Genomic DNA, 19,747 nt, shown 5'->3' with positions numbered 1-19,747 from the left:
AAACACACAACATAAAGTATTTTGCTTTCTTACAGCTGGTGGGGTATTATCGTCATCCTGCTGGGCGGGCGATGTTGACACCCAAGTTTGTGCATGCAATAACTCGAGAACAAAACAACATAGGAGTTTCAAATTGATACCATAGGTGTATCCACAAAAAATCTCTGGCGAGTTCAAATCTTAGGCACCTCGACCTCAAGGTCAAAGGTCAGGTTTTCTGAAAATCTTGTGAATGCAATAACCTGAGAAGCAGGATTTTGAAATTCATACCACTGGTGCATCCACTCGGAGGCTGAGGGGTGCCACTGGCTGCTGCCAGTATTTTCTTACAGTAGGTCCACTTTGGCTCTTAGTGGAATTAATTACACTCCAGTTACGCATTGGTCCCCAATACTCTGCTTTAAACACATGTCTTGCAAAACAGTTTAGGAAAAAGTAGTTGTTCGATTAGTTTCCTAATGACAGTGAAAATTAATTTTCATCATAATTATGTTTGTTTAAATTCCAGCAGCTCTCAAACTAGCAGTTGAGCTATAACACATCGATGATTTGTAATGCAGAGCGCAGCCAGCCTGCGCTGACTTTCCATCTATAAATTTCTTTTATGAGCATGCACTGTGCCAAGTAGAAAGGTTTGATGACAATGACTGCTGTGGTTGCTGGGCTCCAAGTGAAACAGTGATGCACAACTCTTAGCCCTCCACTCACGATCCTCTCACGTTCTAACCAGTTTTCACTGTGCGCTCTGCTTCAATCTGCATCTTTCATACAGGTTTACGAGACTCCATTTTTTGTGGCAGTGGATCACGAAAAAAAGAAAGTTGTCATCAGTATCAGAGGAACTCTTTCTCCAAAGGTGACTTTCTTTCTTAAATTTCTGTGATTATTTAAATCTTCCTCTAAGGCTCTCAAAATATTGTCCGACCCCATTCTCTTCAGTTCCTCACAACAACACCACCTCCAAAGCAGGTGAAGTTCTCATGGCTTAGTGTTCTCAAACTCCTACACCTTTTCACACATAGAGCAGAAACAGGACTGTCCACCTTCAGAGATAAATGTCCTATCCGCTTTTTTTTTTCATAAGCATTTGTGAAAATTCCTGAGCAGTGTTAAAACTGAACTGAACCATCAGCTGAGAGATTAATCATGGTTTTATAATAAAAGCAAATTGGCTTTTAAGAGGCAGCTCACTACTCATCCCATTGAGCTTTGCTCCCAGCTAGCCAAAAACATCCAGTTTATCAGTGTAACAAACAAGAACGCATGCAGAGTGGAACATTTACAAGAACGCCACAAAAATTAAAGAAGCATTTGCAGTATTTAGGAACATGCAGAATCCCGAATGATTACTGCAGCATTATTTTCATACACTGTTATAAAAGATGGATGTCGCTACTGTGATGCCACTCATTAATTTTTGAAGCCTGGAGATAAGGGTGCCCAATCCATCTTTACGTTTTGAAACCAGATGTAGTCAGAGAGAGGCAGGTCTGACTGTGAAACCACACCTGCACTTGCTAACAATGAGCTCATTGGCTAATGTACAGCGTACAGTCCTCCTGTCTGAAACATATTTAAAAAAGGACCAAAAAGGAGTGACCGAGTCCATAAAATAAGCAGACAGTTGTTTCCAGAGGTCAAGTTGGAAAGCTGGTTTCCTATTGACTTGTAAAGAATTGCAAGTCTTTTTTTATTTCTTTTTTTCTTTTTTGCAACTGTAGGCGTTGCCCCCTAGTGGCTTCTAAATACAACGCAGGTTTAAGGCACCTTTGCTTTATTTTCATACCTGGTGTTTTTGCCGATCCTGTAGACTATCTATATACCGTACTGATTAGTTTGAGCTTTTGCAACAGCAGAAGTGGCACATCAGGACTGTCTGCGTGTTTGAGAAATGGTTCTGTGGTTCAACTCATCATTTTTGTTTTTGTTGTTAATGGAAGTGATGAAACATTATCGCAATCGTGACTTCTTAAATATAAAGTTGAAGTGATTCAGACACTTTAATCATGTAATCTCTGTGAGCTTAGTCTTACTGCTCTCGGTGTATCCACGTACAGTTATATAACAAATAGTCACGTTTTCAGAGGGGACTATAATGACTTTTTTTATTCCTGTACATAGTTTGGCATCTTTTATTATTAAGGTGATTTTTTTTTTATGATCCCCGCCTCCGCTTGTGGTATTCTGCTTTGTGCTGTTGTCACATTTTGAATTTGCCTTTTGCGGATCAGGACGCCCTGACTGATCTGACGGGGGACTCTGAACGTTTGCCTGTCGAGGAACAGCAAGGCACCTGGCTTGGCCACAAGGTCAGAAATTAAACGACTCGCCTATGATACATCATCTCAGCGTTACAGTCTCCTGAGATTTTCTCTTTTAACTTTCCTGTGTTCTCCATGGTGCACTTTCAACAAGCAAAGTACATCCTATACTCCAAAGGTCATTTACGTTGTTAATAATAGAATAATTACTTTGGGTGTTTTAATGAGGGAGCAATGGCACAGACTTCCTGTGCATATTTCTTTCTCGCTCATCATCTTCCATCCACTGAATCCCCCCTCTCTCTCTTTCCTCCCAGGGAATGGTTTACTCAGCAGAATACATTAAGAAGAAACTGGAGCAGGAAATGATCTTGTCTCAAGCTTTTGGACGAGACTTGGTACATGACTCAGTATACTGTGTGAAGTATGGCAGGCTGAATGATGATCCTTTTTTATAAGAATTTGTACAGTGTATTTTTATTGGCGTCACTGTAGTACTTTAGTCAAGGCCACACTGGCTGCGTAACATTACCGTAATATTGGCTGTAGTGTATACAACAATTTATTTGGCAAACAGCAACAGAGGCAATTTCTTTAAGTGATTGTCTTCGCTGTGGTAACAAGTGTGCTCTTGTGAATGTAATGACTCTCGCTGTCTCACACAGAACAAGGGCACCATGCATTATGGGCTGGTGATAGTTGGGCATTCTCTCGGTGCAGGCACTGCTGCTATTCTCTCCTTCCTGCTGAGACCTCAGTACCCGACACTTCACTGCTACTCTTACTCTCCACCCGGTGGCCTTCTTAGGTGAGTCAATCTGGATCCCAATCCCAGAGTATCAGTACTACGGTGTGAATGCATTACAAAGGAAGTTACTTAAAGTGTGTTTTTGTTTTGTTTTTTTGTCACTGGTAATGTTCACAAGTCTGTCACATGTTTAGTTTCACTCCCGCTTGCTTGTTTACTTGGGGGCTCATTTATAAAAGGGATCTTGAGTATGGCAGAAAACCATGGATACATAATTTTCAGCCAGCTATATATACTCCACCCAAGAATACATGTCGGCTGGCATCAATCTCCTCTACCATTGCTGCGATCTCGTCTTCCAAGCAGTTTGCGTCTCTCATTCGGTCAGTTTCTGACTGAAAACTCATCTGTGCTGGCACTGTGCAGAGGAATGAAAAAACTTTTACTTAATACTTAATATGAAGTTTTTCCATCGCATCAGGGTTTTTTTTTTCCCCCCCTCCCTGTGCTTCCAGTGGCCATTGGGGTTGACTGCTCGTGCAAATGCTACTGGCCTGCATACAGCAATGCCAGTGACTCTGTTTCTTTCTTTTTTTTACTGACAGAAATCCTTGTTTTTTTTTCCAGTTGTTTCAGACATTTTGATACAAGTTGGTCAATTATTTTAAGTATATAAAATAAGAAATTATTTTATTTCTGTGCCGTTTCCCTTTGGCTTAAATCTCTTTGCAGGGAGGGGTTTGTGCTTTGTTTTTGTTTTTTTTATTTGGGTTTTTTTTCCCCTATCACATGTGTGAGTTAAAAAATTGGATGCTCAGGATGTGTGACAGAAACACTTTCTCTTTAATGCTTACAATCTATTTTTATAAACCAATAACAAGCAGGTCATAAGGAATTACTTTAAATTCAGGCATAAATCCAAGAAGATTTTTATCAAGTAGGTCTTTTTCATGTTGTTCTGGGTCGTCTTTCGCAATACATACCAATGCTATTACTCACTTTATTTCTCAACAGAGCTGAGAAATTTCTTGTGATTTTAACAATACCAGTATGAGCAAAGTGGTCCAGTTTGTTTTTTTTGTTTGTTTTCCCGGTTTCCTTTTTTAAAAAAAACCTTATTTAATTGTAGAGGCAAACAAACAGTGAAGAGAGAGGAGGTGAATTGGAAGTAGAAGCCCAAACTCTTTCACTCTCAAGAAACTAGTTCAGGGGTGAGCTAGATGAAAGAGGAAATATAAACCAATATTTTGAGGCTAAACCAAGAGACATTTATTTTGGGGGGTTGCTTTTTAGGACAGGAAAGCAGTGAGAAATTACTGGGGAAATATGTGCAGTAAATGGCCTTCAGGCAGGTTTGAGGATTTGCTTTCTGGGCTTGAGGAATTGTGGTTTTAAATCCTACTTTAGTTGCCACTGATTGGTCAGAGTATCTTCCTGAAACAGATCAGAGGAAGCAGGTATCCTGATTGACATTCTGGTAGATGAAACGCAGCTTTGATGGATGCAGCTACAGATTTCTACTAAATTTAGTGTAATCCTTTCACAGTTTTCACAGTTACTGAATTATTTGAAAATGATGATAGACCCGGCGTATGTAGCAGATCTGCAGAGATGGACATTGCTATAAACATTTTCTTTTTTTTACCCATCCCCTCAGGAAGTCTCGTTCCTCAGTCTGAGAAGAAATATATTCTCCTTTAAGTGTAGGTGCAAGGTGGTGCATTTTACTGTGGACAAGTACCCCAAAGCTGTGGTTTGTACTTTCAGATCATCTTTTTTTGTAACGATGTAGCCTATTTTTGGTCCAGTGGTTCAGAGTTGACTTTTATTTTGACTGTGCACAGTTAACACTGCATACCACCATGCAGCTGGATAACTGTTTGCTATGCAAATTGTACTGGAAGGAAGCTTGTACCAAGAGGAAATTAAATGCTGCAGTGCACCTTTTAGTATTCTGTTAAAATCATCATGCATGGCAGTTCTTAAACTGCTGTCACAAGATTTCACAGAAGAGGGGTGGCTAAAGAAAAGCATGAGTAGATGTAGTATAAGCCCCACTAAAGCACTGTTTGTTGCCCACATGTATGCAGATGAGGGAAAAAAAAGATTAAGCCCCTTTTAAAGTTATAGTTTGTGTCCAAATTTTCCCAATGGCTTTTTGCCCCTCATGGGATATTGTCGTCACCCCACTCGGTGGACGGGGGGTTTGGCAGCTCACCGTATCAGTGTTTCTAAGTATCAAGAACCAGAATGAGAAGTTTCATCAAGGAATTCACTAAGAATCACACAGTTTAGAGAAAGAAGCAAGAGCCGTGCAACCCAAACACCACTGTTTCCACCGTGAAACATGGTGGTGAGAGTGTTATGCTGTGGGGATGTTTCCGTGCCTCTGAAACTGGGAATCTCGTTGAGGTGGAAGAAATCACAATGAAATAAGGATATGTGAAGATTTTAAAGGAGACCTGAAGCAGGCAGAAGCAAAACTGGGTCTGGGTCATCGCTTCATCTTCCAACACCACGACGACCCAAAACATACGCCGCTCCTGGTGAACAAATACCTCCTGAAAATTAGGGTCCATGTCAGAAGACAATCAAAGGAGCTTTAGAGATTCGCCAAAGAAGAATAGGCTGGGAATGTGAGACTTGTTGAAAACTACAATAAACGACTGCAGTAATTTTGACCATTGTAATGTTTGTTTTTTGTGAAATAATTTTGTTTCCATGTGCAAAGTACAGTAATGTGAGCATGCATAGGAAAACAAGGATGGTTGGAAAAGCTGTGTTTAAAAAAGCTCCTGGGAAATGCTCTTTTTTCCTCATCTATATAAGTTAATAATATGATAAACGTGTATTGTTTCTACAAATAATACAGTAAACTTTATCTGGATGGTATCTCTAGTTGATCTTGCAGGATTTATATGAACAGAGAACATCCTTTTTAGCTGAATGATCTGGTTATTCTTGCAATGAACTCTTGCATCAAAACTTAATTTTCTTAGTATTAATTACATCACTGAATGCTAAATGAATGCCTCTAATTAGCTATTGCATTCCCCCAATGTGGCATAAACATAGGCTTTCCAGCACATATGGTGTATGCCACATAATGAGTGCACACTCCACAGTGGCACAGCTGCACTTTCAATTCATCAGACTTGCAACCATTTTCCAGTCATTAAACCTTAAACTCAAAAGGGGTTTTGTATTAAAACTTTACATTGCGCTGTTCAGTCACATGCTATAGGCTATCACATCACTATTTAAGAGTAACTGCCGACATTGTCAAAGCTTTGAGTTGCTGTTTTTGTTTTTTCATGGATTCAGCTCATTCATAGTAAACCCTTTGTGCATTTCCAAAAGTAGGCCTCCTTCATCATCTTCTTTTCGGTAACCTGTTCACATGCAAATCAATTGTAGAAGTGCAGTTCATGTTAAATCCACGGGTTTACATATTAAGGGAGAGATGGGCAAACAGGAAGGGCGCTTCTTCTGAAGACGTGTAGTTCTTGTTTACCAGCTGCATCACCAGTAGACTTTTTAACCTCCAGAGTGTTCCTGTTTTTCTCTCCGTCTTCATGACGTCATGTGCTCCTGGGGACATGAACTGCAGTGTAAGCACCACAAAGGTGGCTTTGAGGACTTTGGCAGGTGACATCACTCTCAAGGGAGTGTGTGTATCGTCAGAATTCTGTAAAGGCAGAAAGACGACGCAGGTCTGAGAACACACTGGTGTTGCAGCTGGTGTGAACCCATCACGAGATGGTCTCTAATTTTCTTAAAATCTTCTCCCCATGATTTGCAGTATTCTATCAACCAGGGCATTTTTATTATGGTAAAACAGAGTGCATCCTGTAAATATGTAGCATGCAGACTATGTGCCATTATTTTCCCTCTGTGTATCCAGTACTCCGTAATTTAACTACTTCTTTTTTTTTTTTTGTCCTTTTATGCACCCAGTGAGGATGCCATGGAGTACTCCAAAGAGTTTGTGTCATCTGTAGTTTTGGGAAAAGACCTGGTGCCAAGGTATCCTCTTTTACTACATCAGTATACTCATGTTACTTTCACCCTTCTGCAGTATTACCCACAGTAGCCTTCTGCTCTGTCATAGGCTTGGCCTGTCACAACTAGAGGGTTTCCGACGCCACCTTCTGGAAGTTTTACAAAAGAGTAACAAGCCAAAGGTGACTTAACTTCTTGATGTTATAGAAGATTACAGACTTGTAGAGCATTTGCTGTATGAAATCATCTGGAACATAAAACAAATGATTGTTTCACAAAAAGCATGCACTAATGAGAGAAGGCTGATCGTTGCTGTTTTTTAATCTATTAAATTCAGCATTATAAAACCTGTAGAATTTCTCATTTTTTATTCCTGAAAGTTTTGTCATGAAGGAATGCATACAAATATAGAAATGCATACTTAAAAAAATAAAATAAAAAAATTCTTACAGTGGAGGATCATTGCGGGAGGCACTAAATGCATCCCAAAATCAGAGCTTCCACTAGAGGATGATGATCCTCAGTCTCAGCCTGCAGCACCTCCAAGCAGTCGCTTGTGGCTACACCCCAGTGACCTCAGCATTGCCTTGTCAGCCTCCACACCCCTCTACCCACCTGGCAGGATCATCCACGTGGTACACAACCATCCTCCAGAGATATGGTAAGAAAACTGGTTTGAAAGCTGCTGCAATTAAATGCAAACATGCGTTTTCTTTTTCTGTATTACCGTGTCTAAAGGTAAAACAGAAAGTTCATCCTTATATATTTTTCTTCATACTGCAGTACTTTTTAAGGCACTTTGTTTAAAGGTGCTATGACAACAAACTGACTTGCCTTGTTCGTCTTGGAGTCCTTTTGCTTTTTAATCTTTTACCCCAACATATGAGTTTTTTGACTTGATACAAAAATATTCCACTTAGTGGTGTTATACAGTGCCCCCCATGTTCTGTATTGTGAGGAAAATATATTAAGTCAACCTGTGTGTTTACTATTTCTCATTATGACTGATAGATTTTCTCTCTTTCTCCCTCTCCCTTTTAGCTGTGGTCAGGAAGAGCCAACCTATTCAGCATTGTGGGGGGACAACAAAGCTTTCAATGAGGTCATCATATCACCTGCCATGCTTAATGAGCACATGCCCCACATGGTGATGGAGGGTCTCAACAAGGTCTGTTTTTTAAATCTGCATGCATGCATTATTTCGAGAGGGGGTGTATTTGAAATTGTGCAAAAACGGCTTTTTAATTTTGTTCTTGATTTCCAACACTGGGTAACGGATTACACGGGTGATGCTTACGTGGGGATTGGCTCTAACAATGAAAGAAAATAAACAAAAGAGATGTGGGTCTTAATAAAGGGTGGAATACTTATTACAGGTTGTTTTATTAAAAATAGAGGCCAGTAGCAATTTTATGTTTTACTTTTAGTTTATCATTTTATTCTGGAGACGAGGGCAATCTTAATTAAAAATTCACTCAAAGCATTTTAGTAAATTGAGAGCTTAACTGTATGAAATTTATCTGGAAACATGCCCATAAAAATATTTAAATATAAGTTTTTCTACAGACATTTGCAGGTATTGTTACTAATAAACCCTGTGAAGAGTGATGACATCTAGAGAGAACTTAATTGAAAATTGAAGATTTCCTTATCCTTTAAATCTACCCATCTTGTGGCTTTCAATAACATTGGGGACTTGAACTAGAAATTATCATATGTTGGTTATTGTCATTTAGTTCCTGTAGTTGCACCATGCAAAAAAAAATGTGCAATTTCAAAGGTAAAGGTCTTAGGATCACCAAGTTTTAATTTAAATGGAGTTAAGAATTAGTTTTGAAGCATTTCAAAAATTTTAATGCGACTCCGTTGTTACTTTATGCATGTCATTAACCTACAACTCACCACACCTTTTTGTTTTTCTCCACATTGCTCCTGTCTCAAAGCATGGGAATTGTTCACTCGTGGCTGGTTTCACGGTCTTTCTTTGGTCTTTTTGAGCCTGTTCGTCATGGACGTTGAACATCTGTTTTGATAACAGGGTATTAATGTGAATGTTTGCATGTGATGGACTGATTTTGGGGGATTGCACTTGTTGTGGCTGAGGACTTCACGTTGTGTGGTGTTTTTCCCGTCTGTATATGGTGTTTTTCAGCTTGGTTTTGCCTTTGTGTTTGTCTCTCTAGATGAATGTTTAAAGTTAAGTATGTGTGTATTTGTGAAGTGTGTGCGTGTAGAGGATATAGTGGTGTGATATATTTGGTGTTTCTGCAGGTACTGGAACCATTTTGTCTCCTGTCTGAGCAGGAAAACTTGGAAGCAGAGGAACTGGGAATCAGTCAACCTACATCCAGTACCACTGATTTAATAGTCTCCCAAACAAAACTAAACGCTAGTCCTCCTCCCTCCAACTCTTCATCTGCCAACCACAAAGACCTGTCTTGCACTGGCTCCCTTGCAGAGACTGAAACTGTCTCTACGCCACTCGCTGTCACTTCTTCTTCTTCAGTTCCAGATGCTGAGTCTGTTCTTCCACCTCCTCTGTCAGACTTTAACTCTGTGTCTCAGCCATGCATGGTGTCTGTCCCTTCCAACACCCAGTCAGGAGTTCTTCCAGCTGAAGATGATTCATGCGTTTTACCACAACCTCAGTCAGAACCACGCGTCTCTCACCACCGTCAAGAGGAGATCCGATCTAACGAGTCTAACAGTCCTCAGATAGAAAACTCTCCTCCCGAGATAAAAGTGCCAAACAATCTTTTTGAATCTGTTGTCTAAACTTGATCACATTTAGACGCTGACAAATTCTATTACTATGTACATTACTAGTCTACATATTCTAAGGAGATGCTAATCGTAAGACTGAATTCAACTTTTGCTTGTTGCATTCAGTGTTGGAAACATTTCTGCATTATGTGCAAAACTCAGATGTTGGCCAGTCTTAGGACAAAGGCTAGAGCCAAAAGTCATAGTAAAGCTGCTATTTTTTTATTTTTTTTTAACTGATTTTAGAGCAACCATAATGACCAGTATGTAAAGAATCCTTTTTAACCAGCAACTGGCATTTTTATTCTGTCAGCTTGCTGGATCCAACAAGTCCAAGCAATTTACTGGTTGCCTTTAAAAGGTGTTTCTCCAAAAGTATTAAGTGTGACATTGAAACTCAGCTGAATAGCTGGCACATCAAGTTTTAGAGGGTAAAGAAATGCGCATCCACAAGGCGATGTGGTAAAATGTTATCAATAACCATTTCCATTAATACATCACTGGTTAATGATGTATACAATGGTACAGGAGCATGCGATGGCTTTAAACCATGGAGTCAGAAACGATGAGTCCAAACTCACCTGGACTCCTTTTCTTGTTAATCATCATCCAGCTTTCCACAAACCAACCCTTGTTCTTTTTTCCGTTCCTCTCTCAGCTGCAGTGCCTGTGGTCAAGTGCTTTGGCACAAACTTTCTAATCCTGGTCCTCAACGTAACAAGTTTTCTTTGTAGTCACAAAGTTTCTATGGTAACCTAATTTCTTCCACATTAACTGCTCTTTCTTCCTTCCTGCCTGGGTTTTTCAGTAGCTGCAGCTCTTCTCTGTGGATGTGTTTCCCTTTTTATTTTTGCTCTTTGAAAGCACACATTCAGAACATAATCCCCTAGAAAAAGATTTTGGTTTTCTTATTACTGGCATGTAGGAGAGTGGGTTTACTATTCAAAATAAATTTGTAGTTTACACAATTTTATATCCTTCACTGTACACTTCATATGTCAGTGTGCTTTTATTAATTCTATACACTAATACTGTTGGGATAGGCAATGCAAAAAACCGTCCAAGTATAAATTTGATGTATTTTGTCATCATTTGTAGTTGTTGTGTCTACAGTCATAGATATGTTTGCTGTTGTTGGTGCCAGTTATCTCATGTGGTTTATTACTTGCAGAAGCATGTTCTCATGTGTCTTTAAACTCAACCATGTAACACATTGTTTACATTTGTGCAAATTGGTTATGGATGACAATATAACCATAATAAATATATTAGCTTTTGTCTTTTTGTGTTATTTTCTCTTTTAATCTCCTCATTCCATTGTCACGTGTATTTTTTGTGTGTGTTCATGTCCTCTCATATTTCCACCTGTTTTTATACCACAATATGTTGTCTTTTGAGTCATTAAAGTTAACCAAACAATTGCGTGCTGATGTGTGGCTTGCCATTAATGTTTTGGGGTTTGTTTGGGGTTTTTTTTTTTTTTTTTTGTTCTGTTCTCATTTATGTCAGCAAACATAACACGGTTTGTATTTTGTTGGACAAACTTTGTGTTGAACGTGTTTCCAAGATGGATAAGACACTCGTATGGTTTGTTATTCCCTGTAGTGGTAATGCAGGTCTTGCATAGTTCTTGCTCAGGCATCATGACTCTGTTGTGGGTGTTTAATGTCAGCTGGAGTAGGTGTCAGCTCACCTTCAGATTGCACTTATATGTAACTGAACTACGCTGCTTTTTAACACTATACTACAAGCACTTGTGCGCTTATAAATATAGTTGTAGTGGTGACCCACATAATATTTTTGAAACCATTATAATCTTACTGAAGTTGATCCAAGTGCATAACTGGCATTCGATATTTGAATCTTTTGGTTCTTTGGGAATTTTTTTTCTCATGTTTTGCTGACGAAGAGGAAGAAAACACCTCAGCATCTCTGTTTGAATCTAGAAAATGAATAAAGGAAAAACAGTAGAAAGGGTTTTAAAAACTACAAAATCATTGGATGTCTGCTAGCATAGGCCAGTTTAGAAACATTTCACATATAAAACATGATTAGTCAGATTAACTTTTTCCAGTTATATATTTTTATGAAGTTGTCCTGTTTATTTTGAAACGGGTCGTCCCTCTATCAGTCAAGTCATGTATCTGTTTATACTCCTGTGCTTGTGACAGGTGCTGGAGAACTACAACAAAGGGAAAACTGCTTTGCTGTCAGCAGCCAAGATCATGGTGAGCCCCACAGAAGTGGACTTAAACCCAGAGACCTTGTTCGTCGATACATCAACAACCTCTCAGCAGCCAACGCCTACAACCCACCACCGCAGGAACAGCAGTGTTCGGTTAGTACATCAGGCACCACTGTGGGCATGTTTAAGCCTGAAAGGCTATGTAAAATAGTTTCATCTTCATATTCAGCTTTCACTCTTGCCTAGTATGTAATAGTAGCAAATCTCTAAGTATAAGAGAAATCACTGGGAAATGATGCCTTGTAATGTAGCTATATAACCAGTACTAAAAAAAATACAACTGCTACTAACTACTACTTTATTTTCTCAAAATTATTTTTGTTTGTTCTGTATGTTTAAAAAAAAAAAAAAAAAAAAGACAAAAAACATTGTTACGGTAAGCAAAGCATGCCAATACTAATTTTGCATAATGTATTCCCTTCTCTCATGCACGCATGCACGCTGTCTGAACACAGAGCCGTTGCAACGTATGGTAGTATTCAGTTCCCACCTCGCCCTCTCTGGTTTAGCCCCTGTCCAAAGTCAGTGTGAACTCCTGGTACAAATGGTTAAATTACGAAGGTACTATCACAAAGTTTTATGACTCTGTCCACAGAAATGAAAAACCGTACCAGATTTAAGTTAGACCAATTTCCTTTTTAAGGCAGTCTCTATGTGGACCTTTGGACACTATTCAGACCATTTGTATATGCCTGTTTTCTCGTCGTGTCCCTCTGCTGTGCCATGAAAGAGGACGCCTAGTTCAAGTTATATGCACTAAATGTCTCCCTCTGTTACCTCGGGACATTATAGTAGAACTTTGACAGTCTGTTAGTAGCAGGTGCATTCACTGTGAACGACCCCATGAAGGGATAATAATAATAATGGATTGGATTTATATAGCGCTTTTCAAGGCACCCAAAGCGCTTTACAATACCACTATTCATTCACTCTCACATTCATACACTGGTGGACGCAAGCTACAGTTGTAGCCACAGCTGCCCTGGGGCAGACTGACAGAAGCGAGGCTGCCATATCGCGCCATCGGCCCCTCTGGCCAACACCAGTAGGCAAGTAGGGTAAAGTGTCTTGCCCAGGGACACAACGACCAGGACAGAGAGCTTGGCTACTGGCTGGAATCGTCCACTGAAGAGTGCTGCTTGAGCTTTACCCTGAGAACCAGCTCTCAACAGCAGTAGACATGTAATATGAAGGCTGGATGATGTTTTCTACCATCTGCACAAGTGTACACGCAAGCAGTCACGATGGGACTTTAAAAGAGTGAGCAGCAGTCCAAAGGTACACAGGAAGTTGATCTTGAGGGTTTATTAAACGATTCTTAAGTGAAAGGTTGGGGTTCTTTTTTTTGTTTTTGTGGACAGACTCACAGAACCTTTTGATCCCACCTTGTACTTTACCTCTCCTGTATTATAAGCCAATACAAGAGCACATGCACTTGGATACACTCTTGCCCTTCCAGTCTCTTTCCTCTTGTTTTTTTTTTTTTTTTTTAATCTTTCCTCCATCTACAGGGAGTGCAGAATTATTAGGCAAATGAGTATTTTGTCCACATCATCCTCTTCATGCATGTTGTCCTACTCCAAGCTGTATAGGCTCGAAAGCCTACTACCAATTAAGCATATTAGGTGATGTGCATCGCTGTAATGAGAAGGGGTGTGGTCTAATGACATCAACACCCTATATCAGGTGTGCATAATTATTAGGCAACTTCTTTTCCTTTGGCAAAATGGGTCAAAAGAAGGACTTGACAGGCTCAGAAAAGTCAAAAATAGTGAGATATCTTGCAGAGGGATGCAGCAGTCTCAAAATTGCAAAGCTTCTGAAGCGTGATCATCGAACAATCAAGCGTTTCATTCAAAATAGTCAACAGGGTCGCAAGAAGCGTGTGGAAAAACCAAGGCGCCAAATAACTGCCCATGAACTGAGAAAAGTCAAGCGTGCAGCTGCCAAGATGCCACTTGCCACCAGTTTGGCCATATTTCAGAGCTGCAACATCACTGGAGTGCCCAAAAGCACAAGGTGTGCAATACTCAGAGACATGGCCAAGGTAAGAAAGGCTGAAAGACGACCACCACTGAACAAGACACACAAGCTGAAACGTCAAGACTGGGCCAAGAAATATCTCGAGACTGATTTTTCTAAGGTTTTATGGACTGATGAAATGAGAGTGAGTCTTGATGGGCCAGATGGATGGGCCCGTGGCTGGATTGGTAAAGGGCAGAGAGCTCCAGTCCGACTCAGACGCCAGCAAGGTGGAGGTGGAGTACTGGTTTGGGCTGGTATCATCAAAGATGAGCTTGTGGGGCCTTTTCGGGTTGAGGATGGAGTCAAGCTCAACTCCCAGTCCTACTGCCAGTTTCTGGAAGACACCTTCTTCAAGCAGTGGTACAGGAAGAAGTCTGCATCCTTCAAGAAAAACATGATTTTCATGCAGGACAATGCTCCATCACACGCGTCCAAGTACTCCACAGCGTGGCTGGCAAGAAAGGGTATAAAAGAAGAAAAACTAATGACATGGCCACCTTGTTCACCTGATCTGAACCCCATTGAGAACCTGTGGTCCATCATCAAATGTGAGATTTACAAGGAGGGAAAACAGTACACCTCTCTGAACAGTGTCTGGGAGGCTGTGGTTGCTGCTGCACGCAATGTTGATGGTGAACAGATCAAAACACTGACAGAATCCATGGATGGCAGGCTCTTGAGTGTCCTTGCAAAGAAAGGTGGCTATATTGGTCACTGATTTGTTTTTGTTTTGTTTTTGAATGTCAGAAATGTATATTTGTGAATGTGGAGATGTTATATTGGTTTCACTGGTAAAAATAAATAATTGAAATGGGTATATATTTGTTTTTTGTTAAGTTGCCTAATAATTATGCACAGTAATAGTCACCTGCACACACAGATATCCCCCTAAAATAGCTAAAACTAAAAACAAACTAAAAACTACTTCCAAAAACATTCAGCTTTGCTATTAATGAGTTTTTTGGGTTCATTGAGAACATGGTTGTTGTTCAATAATAAAATTATTCCTCAAAAATACAACTTGCCTAATAATTCTGCACTCCTGTATGTAGTATTTTGCAATGTTCACCTGCTCTGTAGACTCTAGATACCTGTAGTTTCAGTACTAACACTTTTCATTTCTATCCTTTTTCTTTAACCTTCCGTGAGTTATTTTGACTCGTTTTCATGCCTGTCTTGTGTTTTGAATCCCCTCACCTCTCTTTTCCCTTTCATTATGTTCCAACCCACTCTTCTCCTCTCCTCTAGCTCGTGTGCCCAGTCTGAAATATCTCTGGATGGTTTCTCTGAGTGCCCCCCTCCTCCAGTGCCTGTAGTACTGCGTGGAGCACGAGAACGTTTGGCAGTGGAGCTGAGGGACCGCAAAGCACCCTTAGCTGTCATGGAGAGTCTCTCAGATGCAGAGTCCCTGTATAGTCTGGATTCCCGACGGTCCTCTGCTGCATTAAGGGGTTCACCAATGCTGGGTAGCCTCCCGTTCCCTTTGGATGCCCCAATCCCAGAGGAGAACCCATCTCTGAGCTCTCGCACTGAGCTACTATCTGCAGATGTCCTCTGCCAAGCAACAACAGAGCATCTGGGTGAGGTTGGGCCCTTCTTTACCCCACTGGAATCCAGATCAACCCCAGATTATCCTATGAGGCTGTCCCCTGCCACACCTCGCTACAGTGGACTCCATTCCCCAGCTCTTCTAAACCAGAGTGTCTTGGCTAAGTCTTACAAAACTGAGACTAACGCCAACTTGAAAATGCTTCCTGATGAGGATCACCAACAAATGCCTGGTGTCTACAGCCCAGGGAGCACACCTGTTGCTCCCCTAAGTCCACATATTGGTACTAGACCAATAGATAGAGAAAAGGAAGACTGGGAGCTGGAAACGGCAGAGAAACAGTTAAGTGCAGAGACTAGACCAGCGGTTTCTACACCTCCACCCCATCTATCCAATGGAAACCCCAGCCAGGCAGTGCTGGAGTTTGCCCAATACTTAGACTCTCTTTTCAGACTGGATGGCAGCAGCTCACCAACTCTGGACCTTTCTGATGGGGAGTCAGAATCAGGCCGGGGCTCCTTTGGGCAGGGTGAGTGTCTTGGAGATGAGCAGCGGTTGGATGACAAACAACTTCTGGCCAGGGCAACAGTGGAGCCTAATCTAGTTCCTAAGCCCCCGCGCACTTTTGCTGGATCCGCTGACCCCTCTTCGGGCATATCTTTGTCACCCTCCTTCCCTCTCTCTTCATCTGAGGAACTCAACGACCTTTCTCCTAGCGAGGGTGCCCCGTCAGCCATACACTCCCTACGAACATCACCCCCTTGCCACTGCCCTGAAGAGAACACACTATCGTCTATGGTGTAGAGTGCGCTCTGAAGTCTCCAATGCCCTTTGCTCTGATTGAGAGGTGCAGTCAATTTCAGATTTTAAAACATATCACAGTACATGCATGCGATGGAATGCAGTTACTCATCTGAGATCCAGTGACAGAATTTGACTGACCAACTCACACGATATTCCCATTCTTCAGGTGTACCCCTTTGAACTCTGTTTATAGCATTTTCACACTATTGCAATGACTAAGAAAAAAAAAAGGATACCTCTCTCTGCATGCCAGGGGGCTGTGCTGCTTTTGGGTGAATATATAAATAACTGTAGCTTCACAATGCCATTTGAAAATGTTGTCTCACCCACATGGGAATGCGTCCACATTACATCAATTCCCTGAAGTAACCAAATCAAAGGGAGAATATTTAACTGAGCAGGGATTCAAAAATTAACACTGTAGAAGAGGTTAGCATAGGCACATCATCTGGGTTGATGTACTGGACGACTTCCTGCACACTCAGCAGCTCCGGAAATTTGTCCAGCTTTTATTTTTGTTTGATTTCTTTAAATCAGAAATGTGAAGATGGACATTTTGTTAATAAATAGAAGTGATAAGATTTCAAGAAATGTTCCTCAGGTCTACAAAGAATTGACTTTGAGAAAGAGAGTAAGTGTGTTACATTGGTGAGAATCCATGTGTCTTAAACATTTAGTGATTGTGACAAAGTTATTTCAGATGCCTATGGATGTTTTTGAGTCTTTTGGTTACTCTTTATAATGCATGATGATAATTTTTTTTGTAATTTATTTATTCTTCAAGAGAAATCATCATTAAAACCACCTTAGACTGACATTTGATTACTTGCGCACATCATTGCTCAATTTACCCCTCTTGCCAAAAAAAAACATTTAATACATCGTCTTGCCAACTGTATTTATGGGATGTAATTTTGTATATGTATATGGATATTGCTTTATTTAAAAACAAGCTAAGTTCATTATCTCCTTCCCTAGCCATCCTGTTGATTACCCACATAGACTGTTACACAGCAACTCCAGAAAAGATGTCATCCTGACCTTAAAACACTGCCATGGCTTTCTTTTCCAAAACACAGCCTCTGTACACCGGAGTTTATAGGAATATCAAACTTGCTAATAGTTGTCCTAGTTTCATAATAATTACTGTACAGTTCTTCTTGGAGAGCTCTTAGAAACAGGTCAGTCTGCATGCATTCCAGAGTAGCATGGCTGGTATAGAACGTGTCTTGTCCTTAAGCCACAGTAAAGAAGCTCTAAATGTGTCCAGAAATTACCATCATATGTAAACTCAAACTTTTGAGAGGCTCAATAGTCGCCGAGGTCATCAGACAGGACCAAATTATATATCCTACAGCTCTCTCGGGATAGATTTCTCTTGTTCTGAAGGTGCTTTGTCATTTTGGACATCAAGGCGTTTGCTTCCCTTTAATACGGTTCATCTCAAACATGCTTGAGGTTGGACTGAATGAATAAGTGTACTCGAACATTGCATTTGCCGACTCTAACTGCTGTGTGCAGCACAGTATCTTCCATATCACTCTGGGTGTAACCGATGGGTCACGATTTGAATTATTACACTTAATGTTGTTATCACTTTATTGCTATATTTGCTGGTATTATTATCCTTATTGCTCTTGCAACAGATTGGTTTGACGTCAGTGGTTTTTATCTCAGTTTTTAAGGAAAGTACGGAGAACTTTTTCGACTTTCCCAGATGTAAGGAGTTAAACATTTCAGGGTTTCCCCCCCCCCCCCCCCCCTCCCCCCCTGTCTTGAGTGGAGAAAAAAATTTGACATTCTGCCATGCCACTGGTAACAATATGCTTTTTGTTTTTGCAAATGTGTCATGGTGGTGAGACATGCTGCAGAGTGACAGCTTTCTCACAGTGAGTGACCTTTGGTGGAGCGCCACCATCAAGCCTGGAGTCACCATAGTGATCTGCACAGTCTCTCCAATTGGAATAAGATTTGCTGTGGTTACTCACAGCAGACCAGCCAGCCAGTTTACAGTCTGACACTACTGAAATCATGCTGCCAGTCCCAGTAGACACACTAAGGTTGGGCCAACAATTTCCTACATTCAGTAGCTTTGCTTGCAGCTGGTCATGCACTAAACACTGCTGAAAGAAAGCACCAATATTTTCCACCATGATGTGTATAGCACCATCTTCTATGTGTAATTATTTATACAGATGTCTAAAAAAAAGATGAATTCCAATAGAGTCATGTAGAAAACAACTATATAACAATAAGGAGATAATTACTATATTAAAAAGATATCAGTATTGACATATATATATATAAAAAAAAAAAGATTTCATCTGACAGTTATTTATTAAAACTATTGGCAGATTTAAGAATTGGACTTTATTTAAAGGAATAATTCAAGTATGTCTTGTCCATGTTTACCTGGTTTGCTTCCCGTCCTTTCCTGCCCCACAATGAGAATGTATTTAATCCCTCTCCCTCACTACCCCGCCTGTAATGAAATAAACTACAAACTGAAAAATATCCATTTGTGTCCTAACCTTTTTTTCCCCAATATGTGCTGCTGATATGTCTGTTTAAATGAGCCATAAATGTATATATTAAATTTGCTTGTTTTTATTTTTTAAAATAAAGTTTTCGATTGTGTTTGTTTGCTCACGCATGAATTTTGGATTTGGGTCCTTTAGATTTGATGTAAAGGCTGGATCAGTGGTTTTAGAAGTGCTGAGAGGCCAGATATATTTTGTGTAAAGATGAGCTGTTTGAGCTATTATAAGCCCAGGTGTAGGTGCATTGTATTATGAGTGTACAGCAGGTCAGATTAGAGTCTACTGCTGAGCCTTTAAAGAGGCGTCATGGGTCAAATGATGTCGAGTGGATGTGAGGTGTTGATAAGACCAAGGATATATACTGTACATCCACTCCCACTAATATTTGGTTGAATGTCCTTTAGCAAACTGCACCTCGACCAGATGCTTTTAAAATAGCCATCAGTAAGCTTGTGGTATAATTAGGGCCCGAGCACTGAGAGTGCGAAGGCCCTATTGTATCTGCTCCGTTTCTTATTATTATTATTCAGGCAAAACAAGGGCCTTTTTGAGGGCCTAAACATGGTCAAAAACTCATGAAATTTTGCACACATGCCAGGTCTGGTGAAAAATTTTGTATTTTAATGGTTTTACATATGAGCACTGGGAAATGGCTCTAGAGCGCCACCTATGCCTTGTTAAATGCAGCCCTACGACCACATCGTTTCAGCTACATGTATAAAATCTGGCACACATGTGAACAAGACGAACAAAAAAGTCTGTGGGCCCATTGACGCAAACCCAACAGGAAGTCCGCAATTTGGAACTGAA

General features: G+C 40.4%; 1 protein-coding gene across 2 annotated transcripts in view; it reads left to right on the top strand.

Moving 5' to 3' along the window:
• Positions 1-18,911, top strand: part of dagla (diacylglycerol lipase, alpha) — a 43,236-nt gene extending 24,325 nt beyond the window's left edge. The window contains exons 11-21 of one of the 2 annotated variants that reach the window (XM_082528389.1): positions 773-856; positions 2,232-2,309; positions 2,579-2,659; positions 2,927-3,069; positions 6,967-7,035; positions 7,121-7,193; positions 7,464-7,672; positions 8,053-8,179; positions 11,946-12,112; positions 12,378-12,395; positions 15,293-18,911. In XM_082528389.1, coding sequence (XP_082384515.1) covers positions 773-856; positions 2,232-2,309; positions 2,579-2,659; positions 2,927-3,069; positions 6,967-7,035; positions 7,121-7,193; positions 7,464-7,672; positions 8,053-8,179; positions 11,946-12,112; positions 12,378-12,395; positions 15,293-16,397 — 2,154 coding nt within the window. In that variant the 3' untranslated portion in view covers positions 16,398-18,911. The remainder of the gene's footprint in view (positions 1-772; positions 857-2,231; positions 2,310-2,578; positions 2,660-2,926; positions 3,070-6,966; positions 7,036-7,120; positions 7,194-7,463; positions 7,673-8,052; positions 8,180-11,945; positions 12,113-12,377; positions 12,396-15,292) is intronic. The other variant, XM_082528390.1, reaches the window with a different exon arrangement.
• Positions 18,912-19,747: the final 836 nt, after the last annotated feature.

The sequence above is a fragment of the Aulonocara stuartgranti genome (assembly GCF_965226115.1).
Source record: "Aulonocara stuartgranti genome assembly, chromosome: 1".
Lineage (NCBI taxonomy): Eukaryota > Metazoa > Chordata > Actinopteri > Cichliformes > Cichlidae > Aulonocara > Aulonocara stuartgranti.
Note: the sequence above shows the minus strand (reverse complement) of the source record. Positions and strands in the feature narration are given on the sequence as shown.